At 35.9% G+C, this 18,829-nt stretch overlaps 1 protein-coding gene across 2 annotated transcripts; it reads left to right on the top strand.

Moving 5' to 3' along the window:
* The first annotated feature begins 7,359 nt into the window (after nt 1–7,359).
* Nucleotides 7,360–18,793, top strand: sec23b (SEC23 homolog B, coat complex II component). 2 transcript variants are annotated; one of them, XM_066664166.1, is made up of 19 exons: nt 7,360–7,504; nt 9,689–9,927; nt 10,745–10,802; nt 10,928–11,014; nt 11,138–11,374; nt 11,702–11,784; nt 12,047–12,191; nt 12,932–13,090; nt 13,199–13,314; nt 13,482–13,605; nt 13,714–13,794; nt 13,931–14,020; nt 14,139–14,245; nt 14,506–14,659; nt 15,666–15,743; nt 15,835–15,996; nt 16,110–16,196; nt 16,317–16,538; nt 16,691–18,792. In XM_066664166.1, the coding sequence occupies exons 2-19, from the start codon at nt 9,707–9,709 to the stop codon at nt 16,778–16,780; spliced, it is 2,301 nt and encodes a 766-aa protein (XP_066520263.1). In that variant the 5' UTR covers nt 7,360–7,504; nt 9,689–9,706; the 3' UTR covers nt 16,781–18,792. The 2 variants fall into 2 exon arrangements, with proteins under 2 accessions (XP_066520263.1, XP_066520264.1); XM_066664167.1 differs by lacking the exon at nt 7,360–7,504 and having other exon boundaries at nt 16,691–18,793.
* Nucleotides 18,794–18,829: the final 36 nt, after the last annotated feature.

The raw sequence follows: 18,829 nt of genomic DNA, 5'->3' as shown, positions 1-18,829 counted from the left end.
TAGAGCACAAGTGGGAGGGACAAGTGGGCGGGTCAATTATACTTGTCAATCATTTTCGACTGCAGCCAATCAGATATTAGTTTTGTTGCCAATCAAGTTTTAGCTCCCCCAAAGGAAAGCGACAACAGCGTTGCTATGGTTAAAAACAAATACATTGAAACGGAGTCAGACAGAAACTGTCTGGAAGGCTCTGCCCTAAAAATACAAAAATGTTCCCGAATGTCCCGAAATGCGGCGAAGCAGAATCTGCTCGTGTTTTTTTTTTTTGCAAATACTGTAAAACATCATTAAAAACTACAGCGACCTCGGGTAAAAGCATTCAAATAGTGGGGTACGCCACCTACTGGGGTGGGGAGGAATGATAGAGGGCGTGTGTAAGAGGAGCGATAGCAGAAAGCACTGAAAATATTTAAACAACCCGGTCAAACACGTTCTAACATTATCTTATTTTTCTCAGACTTAATTATTCACGTTGGTTTGTTTTATTTCTATAACAACAGAGTCATATTGTCAAAGTAGAAATTCAGCGGCTTATGGAGCCATGGGTGGGTAAAATATTCATTTGTGCAGAATGTGTCATGTTCAGGATAAAAAAATTGTAATTATTATTATTATTTTGTTATTATTATAATAAAAATTATGAACTCTGGTGTAACTAGAAATGTGAACACACACCTGATACTATTGTTTTTATATGTTGCTATATTTTATACATATAATTGAATGGTACTTTTATAAAGATTGTTATAACCTTATTTGTCTTGTTTTTAATGTTATTATCCTCATATGAATTAATGTGATTGAATATAAATAATAACTTTATTTCTTAAGGTCAAAGTCAACTGTAATTTCTTCTCATCACTTATGTGTTGAAGGAAAGCATAAATGTTGTTTGTCCAAGACATAAGTTATATCTTTAAAAGAAAAAAAAAATTAATTAAAAAGTTGTAATTATCTTTAGCTGAAAATGATTGACATGTCCTCCACACTTCACTTGCACCTGCCTTTGCTCCAGCCTGCAGCAATACCTTTCTCATATTACACCTAATACCAAACGTACTTAACTTTGTTTGCTACTATGAAAACAAAATTTTATCTGTCAGAATGACTTGCGTCATTATTCAATCTATACCTCATTCAATTTCAAAATCATACTGAAAAAGATGACCTAAATTTGATATTTGTCATAGAATCATTATTGTCATAAAATTGTTCAGAAGAACAACCCCAAAATAAAACTTTGACAGTGAAATTGAACTAATCAAAATATTTGTTAGGATATTCGTCAATTGAAATAATACACTAGGCTACTACTCCTACACTTGCACATGCATTATGTTACTGGATACGTTTGATGAGTCTAAAAGCTCACTTTAGTGAACATCTGAAAAAAAATTGTTCTGCTTTGGCCAACACAAGCCTACAGCCTCAATGCACATTGCCATAGACTCTATATTTTGGGATGGTTCTGGAGAAATTAAACATCATTCTTGCCAGTTTGTGTTTTGAAGCAGTGAAGAGCACCCTTTGATATGTTTGTTCCAAAACCCCATATGGGTTTTCAGCTGGGTTATCTGGGAACAGAAAATGCCACAGCATATGACTGACGCATACTGATTTGGAGTGAGTCTTCCCTCTGTGGTAGGGAGTTCTTGTGAACCCAGTTCTCATCACATTCTTATGTTTTCTCTATTCACCACAAGTGAATTTTCTAATAAGTTAATACAAATCAGGTGTACTAGGTAAGAGAAAGCAGTTCTGACTGTGTCTAAAACAAAAACAGTAACCACAATGCTGCCTGTGCTGTCTCATTAATCAGTGCCTCAGGGTAGTTTTTACATATGAAGGCACTCATAACTGCATCGTGTTTGAGGCGCAATTCCAACGCAGCATACGTCATGACGTTGCCAGGATACTGAGAGCTGGCTGTCATCAGGTGTAGTAACCAATACATACATTACTGGTTATCATTGAAAAGAAAAAAAAAATCAGAATAAAAAAACTAATAAATAAAAAATTAAATTAGTACAATATGTGACACGGGGTGTTGCATCACCTGTGTGAGAAGTCATACCTGAATATATGACACACACACACATATATATATATATATATATATAAGAGAATATATACCATATTTTAAGTAAAACATTAAAGTAGCACAATATTTTCAATATTTTAATTTTGTTTAACAGTATGAAAAAGCTGTGAGGAGCACAGCTGTGTGTTCTCCCTATGTCCGCGTGGGTTTCCTTCGGGTGCTCCGGTTTCCTCCCACAGTCCAAAAACACACGTTGGTAGGTGGAATGGTGACTCAAAAGTGTCCGTAGGTGTGAGTGTGTGAGTGAATGTGTGTGTGTGTGTGTTGCCCTGTGAAGGACTGGTGCCCCCTCCAGGGTGTATTCCTGCCTTGCGCCCAATGATTCCAGGTAGGCTCTGGACTCCCTTGACCCTGAACTGGATAAGCGCTTACAGATATTGAATGAATGAATGAATGAATGAGTGAGTGAGTATGAAAAAGCTTCTTTGCTACATCATCCTTGAGTATGTTAGGTGTCAATAAAGATGAGACATTTTTAGAGATTTTTTTTATTTTCAGCACTTTTGTTACTAAAATGTTGTTCTCTCAGACATCTAAACAAACATTTCCATGAATAACCAATATTTATAAAACAGGTTTCCAATTATTTGAAGAGAGTCTGGAGGATACAGTCTGTCTTGTGTGTTTGGAACCTGCTAGTAATTTAACAGGCAGATGCATGTCTGATGCAGTATTGCTGTTTGCACAGGTTGCAGGCATATGACTTATATAATACTTATGATGTACTATTGTTGGTTCTTGATAGATGGCTTCACAATTCTTAGAGAAGCTTTTTCCTGCCTCCCAGATTGGCAGCACTGTGTAAGACTGAGGACTAAGTTAGGGGGAAAATATTGATAAAATGCAAAAAAAAAAAAAAAAACCAACAACAAAAAAAAACCTTGATTGCATAATAAATATATGACAATCGGTATAACAGCTTATAAAGCTATCAAACATTCACATTCATGCATCAAATTTAAAAATACTTTTAATTCTTGATCGTAAATAACCGGACATTTAAACTTCCTCTTGCCAGTGACATACAAAACAAGACCAAAGCAAAGAGTGAAATTCATTTCCAACTTAAATAGTTGTATTACAGAGCATGGATTCTCAGTTTTAACATTTCTTTAGTTTTTACAAATCAACCAAATGCAAATTTAACAACAAGGTGCTTTTCATTCATTATATACTGTGTCCGTTATTTTTCATCCTGAGATCCTTGAGTTCCTGAAGAGCTGTCTGCTGTGTGTCTGAAAAGGTTGAGAAATCTTGTTGAATAAGGTACAAAATCTTCTTTGTAGACGATTGTGGTTGACGTGTGCTCCGTCTTTATTTTTTTCACATTTGTCCTTGTGTCTTCCTCTTCTTTGGGTATTTCAACTAACAAAAACAAAACAAAACAAAAAAACAACAACATTGAAACATTAGTACAGGAGGACAAATGATCACTACAATCTACATCACATTTATGCCACAATTTACATCATATTTACACCATCTGACTACACAGAAGGGTCTTATGTTTCTTTCTTCTGGCTACATTAAAACATTCATTCATTCATTATGTGTAACTGCTTTTCCGGTTCAGGGTTATGGGGGGTCCGGAGCCTACACGGAATCACCAGCACAAGGCAGGAACACACCCTGAAGTGGGCGCCAGTGCTTCACAGGGCGACACCCGCTCAGACATTCACTCACACCTATTGACAATCTTGAGTTTTTATTTTGGACTTTGTGAGTAAACCAGAGCACCCGGAGGAAACCCACGTGGACACCGGAAGAACACACCAAACTCCTGGAATCACCTGTAGTGGTACTTGAACACACAACCTCCAGGTCCCCGGAGCTGTGTGACTGCAACACTACCTACTGCACCACCATGCAAATCAGTCAACAGATTTAACTTTTTCTGACACACAGTTTTAGATTTTGTATATAATTCAATATCTGCTTATTGACTGATATCTGTTTAAAAGGCATTTGAACAGCATTATTTACAACAATTTATTAACCTGTGTACAGCACAGTTAGGTGGGTCAGTCCTGGAATTGGGTGTAATTTGGATTTCAAAATCTAGCATTTATCAAAACATTTTGTGCATATATCGCTGCTGTCCAGTGAAAAACATGTCTCAATTCTTGTCCATTTTTAGTGTGAACACTGCAGCTGTCCTTCACAATGTATGAAAGTTTCATGAATGGACAAATTGAAATGCTCTAAAAATACGTGGAAAAAAACGTTTTTACGCTGACTTCCACTGAAAGTGAAAGATTTTTCCTTCTCCTGTAAAGCTAATATTTTGGAAATATGTAATTCTCATTGGACATATATAGCTCTTTTTAGACTTTTTTTATTATTATTGCATTTCATTAACTAGGATTGACTCATGAGAGCTCTAATATTGACTGAAAATATAATAAATATTAAGAAGGAAACTGAAATATATTATCATGTAAAAAGCAGTAACTGAACATAGACCAATGCTAACTATACACTAGAGAATGGAAAATATTCTGAAAAAATATATATATTTTTACTGTTTATTGAGATACGTTACATAGTGCACATATGCACATTTACAAATGGAGTTTCATCTGGATAAAAAGGAAAGGAGAGAAAAAAAAATCAAATGTGAGAGTAAATGTACTGTCATTGAATACCACCAATAACAACAGAGTTTACAGTAGATATTCAAAAAGAAACAAGGAAGGAGTACAGGAAAGCCATGAGTATCTAAAATTATTTACAGATTACCAATGTAATTCCAAAGGGGAGACCATATTTCCCCAAAACTCTTCAGATCTCTGATGTAAGTCAAAGATCAGCTTCTCAAGAGGAAGAAAAGATGCTATGTGAGAGAGCCATAAATTTAGTAATGGGACATGGGGGGTAGACCAAACAAGTAAAATATTTTTTTTGCAATAAAAATTGTCTATTAATGTTGTCAAATGTAGCAACTAAATGTCCATATAACAAGGTATAGTTTGGGGAAAAAGTAAACTGCATATCAAGAATTTCTTGAATGGCTATATGTACCTTTTTAATTTTATTACAGGTGCAAAATGAATGACATGACATTTAAAACATGAATCAGACCTCTCTGGGAAGATCCTGAAAAGACTTTTAAATGACAATTGTCTGACCACTTCTCACATATTAAGACAGTGAACATTTAGTCGCATTCTGATTTTGGGTTTCAAACATGCCATCTCCAAATCCACACAACACATGTACAGTGAAATACCAAAGTCCAGGGCTCCCTCAATAATCCATGAGACGGTGAATAGCTGATGTGTCATTCCACTGCCAGGACAATAACCTCCTTATTTCTCTTGAATCAGATAAGGTAAGGTAGATTGAAGGTAAAATCAGATGGATGCTCCTTTCAAGTACCTTGGCGCAGACTTTCTCATGCTAAGAAGAGTGATGCTTCGACTATGCACACACTGTCTCTCCACCCACTTTTATTTAAAAAAAATAATAAAAATTGGCACTACCCTAGCTTGTCTATCCAAAGGATTCTCCATGTCCTCTGCAAAGTCGTCCCCCGGCCTACACTTTGTTTCTGCAACCACCAAAGCTGCAGTCTTTTGTGCCCACCGGTACACATCCACTAAATGACAAGTTCTCCATGCCAGTCAAGCTCCAAAAACCTCCTTCATGATCTTGACCTCTTCCCTCTACACTGGTGTTTTGTTTTCTCCATAACAAACAAACTTTGGACCACAGCTTTATTCAGCCATTTCCAATGTTCACATCTTGCATGGGCCAAGACTAAACACTTTGGATAATGTTAATCTCTGTTTATTTGGAGAAACATCAAGAGAAACAGATTCTTGGGAGTGCTAAGATGACAGAATCGAAACTCAATTATTATTTGATCAATAAAGGGAAGGCAAAAGGCACTTAAATTTAGGAATGTCCCAAGTGGTAGTAATGAAATAAAAACTTTGAATATAATTCAATTCCTGCTATGTATTTATTTGCTTTGCCATTTCACATGTCAAAAGCTTTGAAACCTCTTTAATTACAAAACTAAAATCAATGGTGTGTAGTGCAGCTAAGTGATAATAATTACACACACATCCTTTGGAATGTTATTATATTTTACTTACACAATGGAATGAGAACTTTTTAGAATTGTGTTGAAATTACAGAATTAACCCAGAATGACCTACCCTGAGGGTCATTCCTGTGTCGATATCTGTAAAATCCATAGGACCCGAAAAAAGTCCAAACTCCCACTGCATACAGCAAGGATGCACGCTTATTCCATTTTACAGCATCAACGGACATATTCTTCTCGTTTATTTACAGTACTTTATATGGGCAACTAACAGTTCTCACAAATTGCACCGCGGTCCAGCTCTGCAAACGCTGCTGCTAGTCTGCTACTAGAGGCGCTTTCAAAATAAGAGTCTGCGCTTACCAGCCAGGTAAAATGTTTTAGTAATTTAATTAGTTAATTAATTATTTAATTAGTATTTTTTGAACAGCTCAAAAGGTTACATCCTCTCACTGACAGACTCATATGTATAATTTAAATACTGTTAAATACTGTTTTTTATTATTATCTTCACCCATGTTAATTTATGCAGGTGTACATATGTACTTGCCTAATCATTTGCATGCATATGTTCATATAAATACAGGGTTTTTTAAAAATTATTAGTAGGACTTTCTTTCTCTAATATTTCAGTATTATTTAATCTTTGGATCATTTGTTTGTTCTTTATTATTTATTTTCTCCCTGAAGGAAAGTGCTTTGAAGGTACCTTTTTGGACTTTTTAAAAAATGTTTTAACTTTCCCTGCACATTCGTTTACTTTCCATTCATTCACGTTGAAGTGAGTTTACTTGGTTTTTTCTATACTGTGCAATGAGATAAAAACAAACCATAATAATAATAATTAAAGAAAATGCACCAGCTGTGATCCACATTTTAAAGATTTGTGTAAGTTACCCTTCTCGTGTTTGAGAATGTAAAACGTGAAAACCACCCATACTGCTGAAAACCTCAGGATTTACTATCATGGTGGTGCTGTTTGAATCGGTCTTGTACATTTTTAGTGTTGTACGTGTTCCTTTACTCTGCTGTAATATTTGCTCATGGCGTTAGGTCTGGTAGGACCTTACATTTGAAATCTAAGGTTGCATAGTGAAGTAGTTGGAGTAGTTTGAGTGAGTTGGGGCGGGACAATGACGTCAGATGGACGGACCAATTGTAATGTGTCGGATGTAAAGTAACACGTCATTCTACGTCGGTAAAAGAACTGATGGATACAGCAATTTTTCGTAATTAAGTTGATTTATCAACCTGACAGACACATACTGCAGCATTTTCGGAGTAGATGTAATAAGATTATTTTTTAAATATTTTAATAGACCTCGAGATTATAAACAGGATCCAACTGGAAGGTAGGTACCGTCGAATGATCTTTACTGAAACTAACCCAGGCCCCGCCGCTGAGACTGAAACACCGGTAACCAGCCGGTCTCTAAGCTGCTAGCTAGAGCAATTGAATTATATACGGGAACAGCTGTGTCAATCGAAGTATAACTGTATCTACATATGTGGGGAATTTTATATATCTTAAACGAGGCTGCATTACCTACCTTGGTTTTTCGACCCAGTGTCAATTTGTACATTTTAAAACAGCTAAGTTAGCAAGTCCTAGCTAGTTAACGTCTGTTAGCCCTGCCACTGTCTCTTCTCGGGACGGTGATTTTAGGGTCCAGGTACATAATAGCATTATTATTACCGTTTTGTTACCTCTGAAACAACACAATTTCACAATTTCTGAAGCACAACTTATAAAACCTGCGCACTCTTCAGATGTTCAAGGACTTCTTGGTTACTCCTTTAAAACTAGTGCTTTGTTAACGTTGTTTTTTGATTTTGAGTAGAAATTTTGAGTAGAAATTGTCACTTCAGTTACGGCAAGAAAATTAATAAAATTTAAGTTATCTTAACGTAGTTAACCCCGTTAAGTTTGTTCTCCGTTATCCACACGTCACCACTTAAACAACGTACGTGTAATAATATTGCTACTACATGTGCAATTGACTCAATCTCTAGTTCTTTGAATGGTGTAATACCAACATAATTTCCAACATTTAACCATGTGGTGGGTATTGACTTATTTTTTGGATGATGTTACAAATAAGTGGTCGTCCAAATTATCTGAGAGATAGATTTACTTCACAGATAGACTAATACTTTATTGATATTGAAGGAATTCTAGCCATCAATTGAAAAAAAATACAACATAGGACAGTAAGGGTTCACATTATAAGATTGGTTCAGTATTTAGGATAAAAATAAGGTAACTGCATTCTCCATAGCCATGGATACAGTATAGTACCAGAAAAAGAAGGGTACTCTCTTCAAATTGTGCAGAAGGTAGTGAAAGTGAAATGAAAGGTGTAGTCCAGTGAAAAACACGTATCTCCAAAATAGTAACTTTGCAGGAGAATGAAAAAACCCTCCTAACATTCAATGGAAGTCAGTGTAAAAAGATTATATTCAATATATTGTTGAAGCATTTCTATTGGTTAATTCATCATGCAGTTGTCACACATTGTGAAGGTCAAATGATGTTATAAATTAAAAATTGACAAAAATTGAAATACATGTTTTTATTTGGCGAGTGACGAAATGCATACATGTGTGTAGACTCCAAGTGCTACACAAATCTAGTTACAAGAATACATCACTTCTGTCCAATGAAAAATCTTTATCTTCAAAACTAACTTTATAAGAGAAGAGAAATTACATTCTTAACTGTCAATGGAAGCCAGATTTGATATCTGAAATATGGTGTGTATATATATATATATATATATATATATATATATATATATATATATATATATATATATATATATATATATACACCATATTTCAGATATCAAATCAGATATCAAATATATATATATATATATATATATATATATATATATATATATATATATATATATATATATATAAATCGTCAAAAAGCTAAATGGTAAATTTGTGGTGAACCAGGAGATTTTGTGTACACACAAAAAATTGTTTATTAATCAGAATAACTCATTCTGATGGCCTATGACATCCAGTGAGAGATAAGGTGTATGATGTAATAAACTCTGATATAGTGGGTCTAATGGGTACGCAACGTGTCGTGTCATCTGCTAAACTGTATAAAGTCCACTTTCAGGTTTTTCTGCCCTTTTTTTTAAAAATTAATTTAGTTTTTATTAATTTATTTTTAAATACTGTGATGCCTTATTTGACCCAGCACTAATCAGCCTACAAAGTTTAGATATGTGGTGTTTGTATTTGAGGTGTGACAAGTTATTTGATGTTGATTTAAAATAGCAAGGCAAATTTCTATGACGCAGTTACTCCCCGCACCTCCCATGTAATCTTTCGTTCAAGCAACAGCCAGAGGAAACAATGTTCTGAATGAACGTGCTTGCTTGCATAGAATACGCTATTGGAGTTCATAAGAGCATTTTTGGTATGTTGTCCTTCCAGTTTGGAGGTGTATCTCAAGCTTTAAAAGACTTCTCAGTGCAGTAGTCATTCATTTATACTCTTTCCCTGGTTGCTTACAGTGTCCCTGTGTAGCTGTAATGGCAACGTACCACGAGTTTATTCAACAGAACGAGGATCGCGATGGAGTACGATGCAGCTGGAACCTCTGGCCCTTCAGCAGGCTGGAGGCCACACGACTCGTAGTACCAGTCTCTTGCCTTTTCACTCCACTTAAAGAGCGTCCAGACCTGCCTCCTGTGCAGTATGAACCTGTGCTCTGCGGTCGAGCCAACTGCAAAGCCGTGCTTAACCCTCTCTGGTAAGTCACAAGGTCCTTAGATCAGTATTGACAAATCTTGTTTGTGTTTGGGACATGTTGGCAGCCCACTACTAGCAGGCTGGAAATTGCTGGAAGCTTGTATTTTATTTAGAAACATAGAAAAACAAACAAAAAAAGTTTTCATATTTGTTTCTGTGAGTGTTAATCAGTTAATATTAATCTTAATGTATTTTATGCAAATCACTAGTCAGCTTTTTCACCTCAATGTTCTATTGATCATTTTAATTATTTATCAACCACCTCATGTTAATCTATTCATACTAGCTGAATAGTTGTTACAACTGAATATACAGGGCAGTAATTAATCTGGCTCTTTACTCTAGCAGGTAAGGCACTGTTTTAAGCAGTAAATATTAAATACAATTACCTATATCAAAAGATAAATATGAATTGAATTAATTTAATTTATTTTTTTTAATATATTTTGAAATTGATGTCTAGGCTGTTAAGATTCATATTCAAAATAACATTCAGATTTCCTATTACATGATTTGAAACATATGACAGCTCATTTATATTAGTCTGTTAAGCATTCATTCATTTGAACACAAAAGCCCTGGTCCATCTGGCGATGGCTGTGGTTGAATGCAAATCGTTTTCATACAATCACAAACATGAGTTCTCATTTCTCCAGTTTACTTAAAATCTTGGGTTTTGGATAAAACTACTATGCCTAACTAGTTCTGCAGTCTTGGTTTTATGTATTGGGCCTTGGTGAAGTGATTCCTGCCCTGTGACATATCTGTCTGGTGCTTTCACAATGGCAATAACTATGAAATATTGTTTCCTCTTATAGTCAAGTGGACTTCAGAGCTAAGATATGGGCATGCAATTTCTGCTTTCAGAGAAACCCTGTAAGTACACATTCACTAAAATATATATCACATTCCAAGTGGTCTTAATATGGTTTATATTTATGATTTTATATCAGATTGTTTTTGTGAGTGCACATATTCTAATTATGCTTTGTTTATTTTAGTTTCCTCCATCGTATGCAGGCATTTCAGAGGTGAATCAACCTGCAGAACTAATGCCTCAGTTTTCCACTATTGAGTACATAGTACAGGTAAATACTCTCTAATTTCTCAGTATTGTCCACACTATACACAGATTCACTGCTTTTTCCAAACTGTAGATAACAGAAAATACTGTTGGATATATTGTAATTTCTCTGTGTGCTTCTTTGTAGCGTGGTCCCCCAACTCCACTTGTATTCCTGTATGTGGTGGACACTTGCCTGGAGGAAGAGGACTTACAGGCCCTAAGGGAGTCTCTACAGATGTCTCTTAGCCTCCTCCCACCAAATGCCTTGGTGGGGCTTATCACATTTGGGCGCATGATTCAGGTTCATGAGCTCAGCTGCGAGGGCATTTCCAAAAGTTATGTCTTCCGTGGGACCAAGGAGCTTGCTCCCAAACAGATACAAGTAAGTAACATATACGGTCTGTATATCATCGCTGTTCAAAGAAAAACATGCATCTCCCTTTTTTTATTTACTACTATCATTTGAACACAGCAGCTGTCTTTCAAATGGTTTGAAAACTCCATACTGAATGGACCAATAGAAATGCTCCACAATTGTTTGGAATAAAATATTTTTACATAGAATTCCATCAAAAGTTAAGAAGGTTTTTTAGCTTGCTTGTTTTCCTTTGGACAACGACAATATGTTTGTGCCAAACTCACAAATAGCAAAGACATTCACTGACTTGAGGAATTCTGTAATATTGAAAGAGTTGTGTTCTTTTTGCAGGAGATGCTGGGTTTGATGAAGCCACAAGTCACAGGCCCACAAGGACGACCTTTAGCCCCTCAAGATGGTGTCACTTCCTGCAGGTTAGACATTCCTAATCTCTCTACCTGCCTGTAGCATGCAATTGATTTCCACAAAAATTCTACAATTTTTCTATTGGTTTTCAGGACAGAGAAACATGTTAAAATAATCAGATATTAAATATATCATATATTACAAATAAAGCAGACTGACTCTAGGTTTTAGGAGTTGGATCATCAAAGGGATACTTCTGGATTCTTACTGAGCTTGAGCTGCCATTTTGAAAGTAGCCTAGCTTCACACTGTGCTTCTTATATTTCTCAGATTCCTGCAGCCTGTGCATAAAGTGGATATGAACCTGACTGACCTTCTTGGCGAGCTGCAGAGGGACCCCTGGCCTGTTCCACAGGGCAAGAGACCACTTCGATCCACAGGCATTGCACTGTCCATTGCTGTAGGATTATTGGAGGTTAGAAACATTTTACCTGTAGATAGAAGGTATCTAATCAATCCAATTCTAGTCCACTCATCCCCAAAGAGAGAAAATGTTTACAGACATTATCAGAGAAGATAAGACGGACAGCGAGTACTAAAAGCAGTCTGTTATCAAAAAAGTAAACTTGACTGTAATGTCAAAAGTGCGAGGTGAACTTTAATGCCATAACAACATGGTATCTATGATCTAGCTATGATATAGGAGCAGACCCAATCCTCATGACATAGTTTTTGTTGAATCATTAGAATAAGTTTCCATGGCCTTTTATTGGACCTTAAATTTTTCCATTCATTTAATATGCTAAAAGAGTCTAAAAGTGTAGAATTATGATTTGAAGTGCCATATATTTCCGTTTTATAATAACATTTTGCATAATAACGTGAAGGGGATAAAAAATGAATTAATAGACTAATAAAAATGAATTAATGAATGAATTAATAGATTAATAAAATATTTCAAATTGTTATTATGTTAGTTTGGCTCAGTTACTTATGCAGTCTCTCTCTGGTTTGCCGCATACCTGGGACGAAAACCTGTACCTAGACTATTTTAGCAGACGTGTTATATCCCACTTGCATTTTTACATTTGGTTAAATGTCTTAAATGTCTCAAATGCCATTTACACTAGCAGTGAATGTTGCAGTCACTTGTGTATGGTTATGTGGTTGTTCATTTTTACTAGAATACTAACCGAAGTATTATTTTAATTTTAGGGTACATTCCCAAATACTGGAGCTCGTGTGATGCTTTTCACGGGTGGTCCTCCTACCCAGGGTCCTGGCATGGTGGTAGGAGATGAACTGAAAACTCCCATCAGGTCATGGCATGACATTCAAAAGGACAGTGCCCGTCATATGAAAAAGGCCATTAAGGTATGTGGACAGATAATCATTATTACTAACTTAAAAGACATAAATGCTTATGCCAGTTAGACAATAAATCCCTGTGCTAAACTTTTTATATTTTCTGAAACATTGTAGTACTATGAGGCTCTAGCAAACCGTGCTGCAGTGAATGGACACAGCATTGACATCTATGCCTGTGCTCTGGACCAGACTGGATTACTGGAAATGAAGTGTCTGTCCAACCTTACTGGGTATGTGTGTGAGAAAAATAAAACTTGTACTTCTTTTTAAATATTTTCTACTTCTTAATCTCACTAATGCATGTGGTTTCTAATGCTAAAACTACCTTCTCCTTTTACTGCTCGGCACATTTATTACAGTATTCTGTATTTATATTTTAACCCTTCTTTTGTTCCAGGGGGCATATTGTCATGGGAGACTCCTTCAACACCTCTTTGTTCAAGCAGACATTCCAGAGGGTCTTCAGTAAAGGCTACAATGGAGAATTCCGCATGGCTTTTGGAGGAGTTTTAGAAGTCAAGGTAAACTTTGAAAATTATATATATATATATATAAAATACAATTTTTTCTGGTAAAAAAAATAAAATAATAAGAAGAATTAAACAAAAAATTTGCCATTCTTGCCTCAGACTTCAAGAGAATTGAAAGTGTCAGGAGCCATTGGACCCTGTGTATCTCTCAACAGCAAGGGATCTGGAGTCTCAGAGAATGTAAGAAATCTGACATTTTGTTTCTTTATACAGTTAATCCATTACTATATATAAAATGTATAAAATTTCATGGCTGCCAGAACATTTGCTTGTGAAACAAATGTATTAAAACCAGTATGCTCTTTTATTTTTGTAGGAGGTGGGTGTTGGTGGAACCTGCCAATGGAAAATTTGTAATCTCAATCCATCCACGACACTTGCTTTATATTTTGAAGTAGTTAATCAGGTAAGTTTGAAAATTTGTGGTGAGAAAAAGGGAAAAACATGTATTTCCTTTTTAAAATCCCTGACCTGTGTTTTTTTTTTTGTGCTCATTGTTCTGTTGTTCATGTTTTTTGTTGTAGCACAATTCTCCTGTCCCTCAGGGGGGCAGAGGGGCCATCCAGTTTGTCACACAATACCAACACTCTAATACACAAAAGAGGATCCGTGTCACCACCATTGCAAGAAAGTAAGCTGTAATTTTATATCTGAATATTTGTGTATATTTCCCCACCCCAAATAATGTTCATATTTGGCTCAAAGCCATAAAGAAGAATTAGCAGAGAAGAAACCCTTTCAGTTCAGTGTCCTTTCATCTGCTTTACCTATTCATGGCATTTCACTGACGCAAAAAATGTGGGTGTAATCTTAAGTCTTGAAATAGTTTTTTCCATGCGAAAAGAATGTGTGCATCACCCCTAACTGGTTTGTTCTCTGTGCTCCTCCCAGCTGGGCAGATGCACAGTCGCAGATCCAGCACATAGAGTCGTCTTTTGACCAGGAAGCCGCTGCTGTTCTCATGGCAAGGCTGGGTGTGTTCAGGGCAGAGTCAGAGGAGGGCCCAGACGTGCTCCGCTGGCTTGACAGACAGCTTATTCGTTTGGTGAGTTATGGCCTTGGCTTGCTCTGGAAGCTTATCTAACAATTAAAATAATTAATTAAATATGTCAAGTGAAGGAATTAATATTGTACTGTTTAATTAAATACAACCAGGCTAGCTAGACTAGTTAGACTAGTAATTTGAAACAAGAGTGAATTTATCTATGGTTATTTAAACCTTCTTACACCCTTGACCCTCAAAGTATTTACTGACACTGTCTTCCTAAAATTGGTTTCTTAATTTAAGTGCTACCTGTGCACTTTCAGAACTTAACAAAACAAAAACTGATACTGCAAACTACAAAACATAAGCCAAAAAAACACCTGGAGCAAATGTTAGGACATATCAGAAGAGCTTGTGCCACTAACATTTCCAGTTACAAAACATAACATATATGTTTACAGAATCTAGCATTAGCAGATAAGCCAGTGGTATCAACTTAACACGTGTTTTATCTCAACAAACTGGCCTCTTAGAATGTGCCCAGAGTGTGCGTACATACTAGTAATACTTTAATACAGAACATTTTCTTGTGGGTTTGTGTCAGATGGGGTGGAGTATGTTTGGCATGGACCTGAACAGGCAATTACAGTGAATGTTGCACACGTGTTGTGAATCTGTATACCTATGGGAGGTGTAGAGCAGATGACTTTAATAGATTAATTAATTATAAAAGGTATTCAAAAATTCTCAAAGATGAAACTGACACCATTCCCTGGCCAAGTATGTCATCTGACCTAATTCTTATGATAGAACTCCTTTGAGGTGTCTTAAAATGAATATAATACAACCAAAACAGTGACTTTTAGTTGAGTGCTAATTCAAACTCATTCTTCACAATCAAATAACTGATTTAACGCATTGCGATTTTTATCCCAATCCTCTAAACATTTTACTCTACACGTAACAAGGAAAACCATCTATACAGCTGTTGTTTGCTATCCTTGAAAGAGTAATTTTATGTTAACATTTGGCATTCTCTAAAATTGTGTTGTTTTTTTTATTTCAGTGTCAGAAGTTTGGTCAGTTCAATAAAGATGACCCTAATTCCTTCAGGCTGTCGGAATCCCTGTCTCTCTATCCTCAGGTAAGGCAACTTAGTCTTCTAATAATTAATGTCCAATGCTCTCTTTAAAAAGTTCATTATTTAACATTTTTCTCTGATCTCTCTGTTTTAGTTCATGTTCCATTTGAGGAGGTCACCGTTCCTGCAAGTGTTCAATAACAGTCCTGATGAATCGTCCTATTACAGACATCACTTCATGCGCCAGGACCTAACACAGTCACTGATCATGATCCAGCCCATCCTCTACTCCTACTCTTTTTATGGCCCTCCAGAGGTTTGTTAATTCATCATTTAGCATTCTGCTTTCATAAAAAATTTAAAGGAATATGTACTATGTTTAACAGCTAATGGTTGTAACACAAAATGTCACTTGTTTCTGTTGTGTAGCCTGTACTTCTGGACAGCAGCAGTATCCTTCCAGATCGTATTCTGTTAATGGACACTTTCTTTCAGTTGGTTATCTACCATGGAGAGGTAAGTTTATAGTCTTTAATCTCCTTTATATTGCCACACCTCTAAGAACTAGCTCTTTCCACACTTTAGCTGCATTTTACAGTTTAGTAAGGTTTTTAATCTTTCCTTTTTTCCTTTTAGACAATTGCTCAGTGGCGGAAAGCAGGCTACCAAGACATGCCAGAGTACGAAAACTTTAAGCAGTTGTTGCAAGCTCCTTTAGATGATGCTCAGGAGATCCTGCAAGCACGCTTTCCCATGCCTCGCTACATTGACACAGAGCACGGAGGCTCGCAGGCCCGCTTCTTGCTTTCTAAAGTGAACCCATCCCAAACACACAACAACCTCTATGCTTGGGGACAGGTATATGTCAAAATATTTTTACACTTGTGTAGAACAAAGGTTCTGAAGTCTTTTAATACTTATATTGTCATGCATGTTGATATACTCTTTTAAAACTACTTATTGATATTTCTAAACACTTACAATGATCTATCCACTTTCACCATTATTAGGAGACTGGAGCACCCATTCTCACAGATGACGTCAGCCTACAAGTATTTATGGACCATTTAAAGAAACTGGCTGTCTCCAGCTCAGCCTGAAGCATGCAAGTAGAAGAAAGAATAAAAAAGTAACTCTGATCCTTCCTTGTGGGGGAAAATGACCATTTCCATTTCAGCCTTTGGCCTTGAAACTTCAAAAAGTGTTTTCATGTTTTTTGAAGAATTGTGTATGTAATTAAATATGTATGAGAAGACTTTGCTAAGTTATAGCTTATTCAGAAGTACATACTGTATGCAACCTTGATATGAATTTATCAGTTTCTTTGGGATATTTTGTAATTTTAATTCATGGGAAAGTAAGGTATCACAATTGTAACAAGCCCATTTTGTCTAATTTTTTTGTGACTACGGGTACAAATATACATGTGCAATTACAGTCATTTTTCCTGATAAATACATTCCAAGTCCCTTCAATAACCGGCCTATAAAAGAGAGGGGTGTGGTTTATGACCTAGTTTTTAGGCATTTGGAAACCAAATACACACTTGTTCTCCTACTTACTAGCTCAGTCTCTTTTTATCATGTCATTGTTTTATTTTTGTTGTGTGTTTGTGTTTTATGCAATGATCTTTTTATGTCTGTTAAATGTGAAGGACATTCTAGAGCAGAAATTGGAAAGTTATATGCTCTAAAGCTGCTTAGATATTTGAATGGGGTGTTTTTTTTTTTGTTTTGTTTTTTTTTTTCTTTTTCTTTGTCCTTTGCCGTCACAGTCATTGTTTCAACTGTATAGAGTTCTCATAGTAAGAATTAATTAATTGTTAATGTATAGATTTACATTCCATATGTTATTAATAATGAATGATATGCATAAATTTTATTTCAACAAAAATATTCTCATGGTGCAACTGGATCAGTAATTGAAAGTCTGCTTGGTTTGGCACAGGGGCTCTCCCCCCCCCCCCCACACACCTGAGTTGAAAGCTTTTATAACAGCTAGGATTTGTCCATAAATATTTATATTAAAAAAACACAGATCCTATTATTTAAAGGGATACTGCTGTGTACTATCAGGTTCACATTTATCAAGGACAGTCTATTTTCTTAAAATGGCTCATTGACTTTTCCTAATGTTTATTCTTAATGTGGATACATCTTTTTAAAAATTGTTTTGCATTGTTTTGATTTTTAAATGATTTATCTGAATTCAGGAAATGCTTGTACTGTTACCTGAAAAATCCCAATATACACCTATGACAGTACACAATATTTTAAAATATAAAATCAGATTTGTAATGAAACTTTATATAGACCACTTAAATGAATTTATATAAGAATAGTGTTATCCCCGTGTCGCCATAAGTTTCTTTCGGGTGCTCCGGTTTCCTCCCACAGTCCAAAATTACAAGTTGGTAGGTGGATTGGCGACTCAAAAAAGTGTCCATAGGTGTGTGTTGCCCTGTGAAGTACTGGCGCCCCCTCCAGGGCGTGTTCTCACTTTGCGCCAATGATTCTGGTTAGGCTCACCACCACCCTGAAATGGATATTACATTATAATTCCTTATATCACTCTAAAATACAATGTTTGTGTAGCCTGTTTACAATACAAATGCCACTAAAACAAAACATTTGACTTATTGTGATATTCTCACAAATGATACCAAAGCAGGAGGGAGGTTTTCTATGGCCCTGGCTCTTTACTGCTGTAACAACACTTAAAACTCTGTTCAGAATTAAAACCACGGGAAACGTAAAATAAATAAAACCAGAAGAAAAGCACAAAACAGGCACAAAACAAGGAAAGACAGGAGCAGAACTATACCAAATTTCAGAAGATAACTGTCTTTTCTTGATTCATGGGCCACAACAGAAAGCTGACTCCTATTCCTTTGCAAGTGTTACATTTTCACAGAATTGTTTTTGGAATTCTTTTACTAACCTGTGGGCCTAAAAATGCATTTCTTGTACACATTTTTATATTTCTGACTGGAATGTTAGAAACAACAAATTATTCTTCATGGCCTGCCCCAATATGGACATGTTCTTGGTGAAAGTGAAACCTCACTTTTTGTAAGACCCCAGTTCATATGAGACTTTGTGTAGCCCATTCTGAAACGGCCCGTCGCACATTCCAGTTGCTTTAATTAA

The sequence above is a fragment of the Hoplias malabaricus genome, chromosome 3 (genome assembly GCF_029633855.1).
Source record: "Hoplias malabaricus isolate fHopMal1 chromosome 3, fHopMal1.hap1, whole genome shotgun sequence".
In the NCBI taxonomy this organism is placed as follows: Eukaryota; Metazoa; Chordata; class Actinopteri; order Characiformes; family Erythrinidae; genus Hoplias; species Hoplias malabaricus.
The sequence above is the reverse complement of the archived record's forward strand: the minus strand, read 5'-3'. Positions and strand labels throughout refer to the sequence as shown.

Coding starts and splice junctions, on each gene's coding strand:
- sec23b (XM_066664167.1), top strand. CDS start 9,707: ATGGCAACGTACCACGAGTTTATTCAACAGAACGAGGATCGCGATGGA. Junction 13,091..13,198: donor ATATGAAAAAGGCCATTAAG/GTATGTGGACAG, acceptor GAAACATTGTAG/TACTATGAGGCTCTAGCAAA. Junction 15,997..16,109: donor CTTTTTATGGCCCTCCAGAG/GTTTGTTAATTC, acceptor TCTGTTGTGTAG/CCTGTACTTCTGGACAGCAG.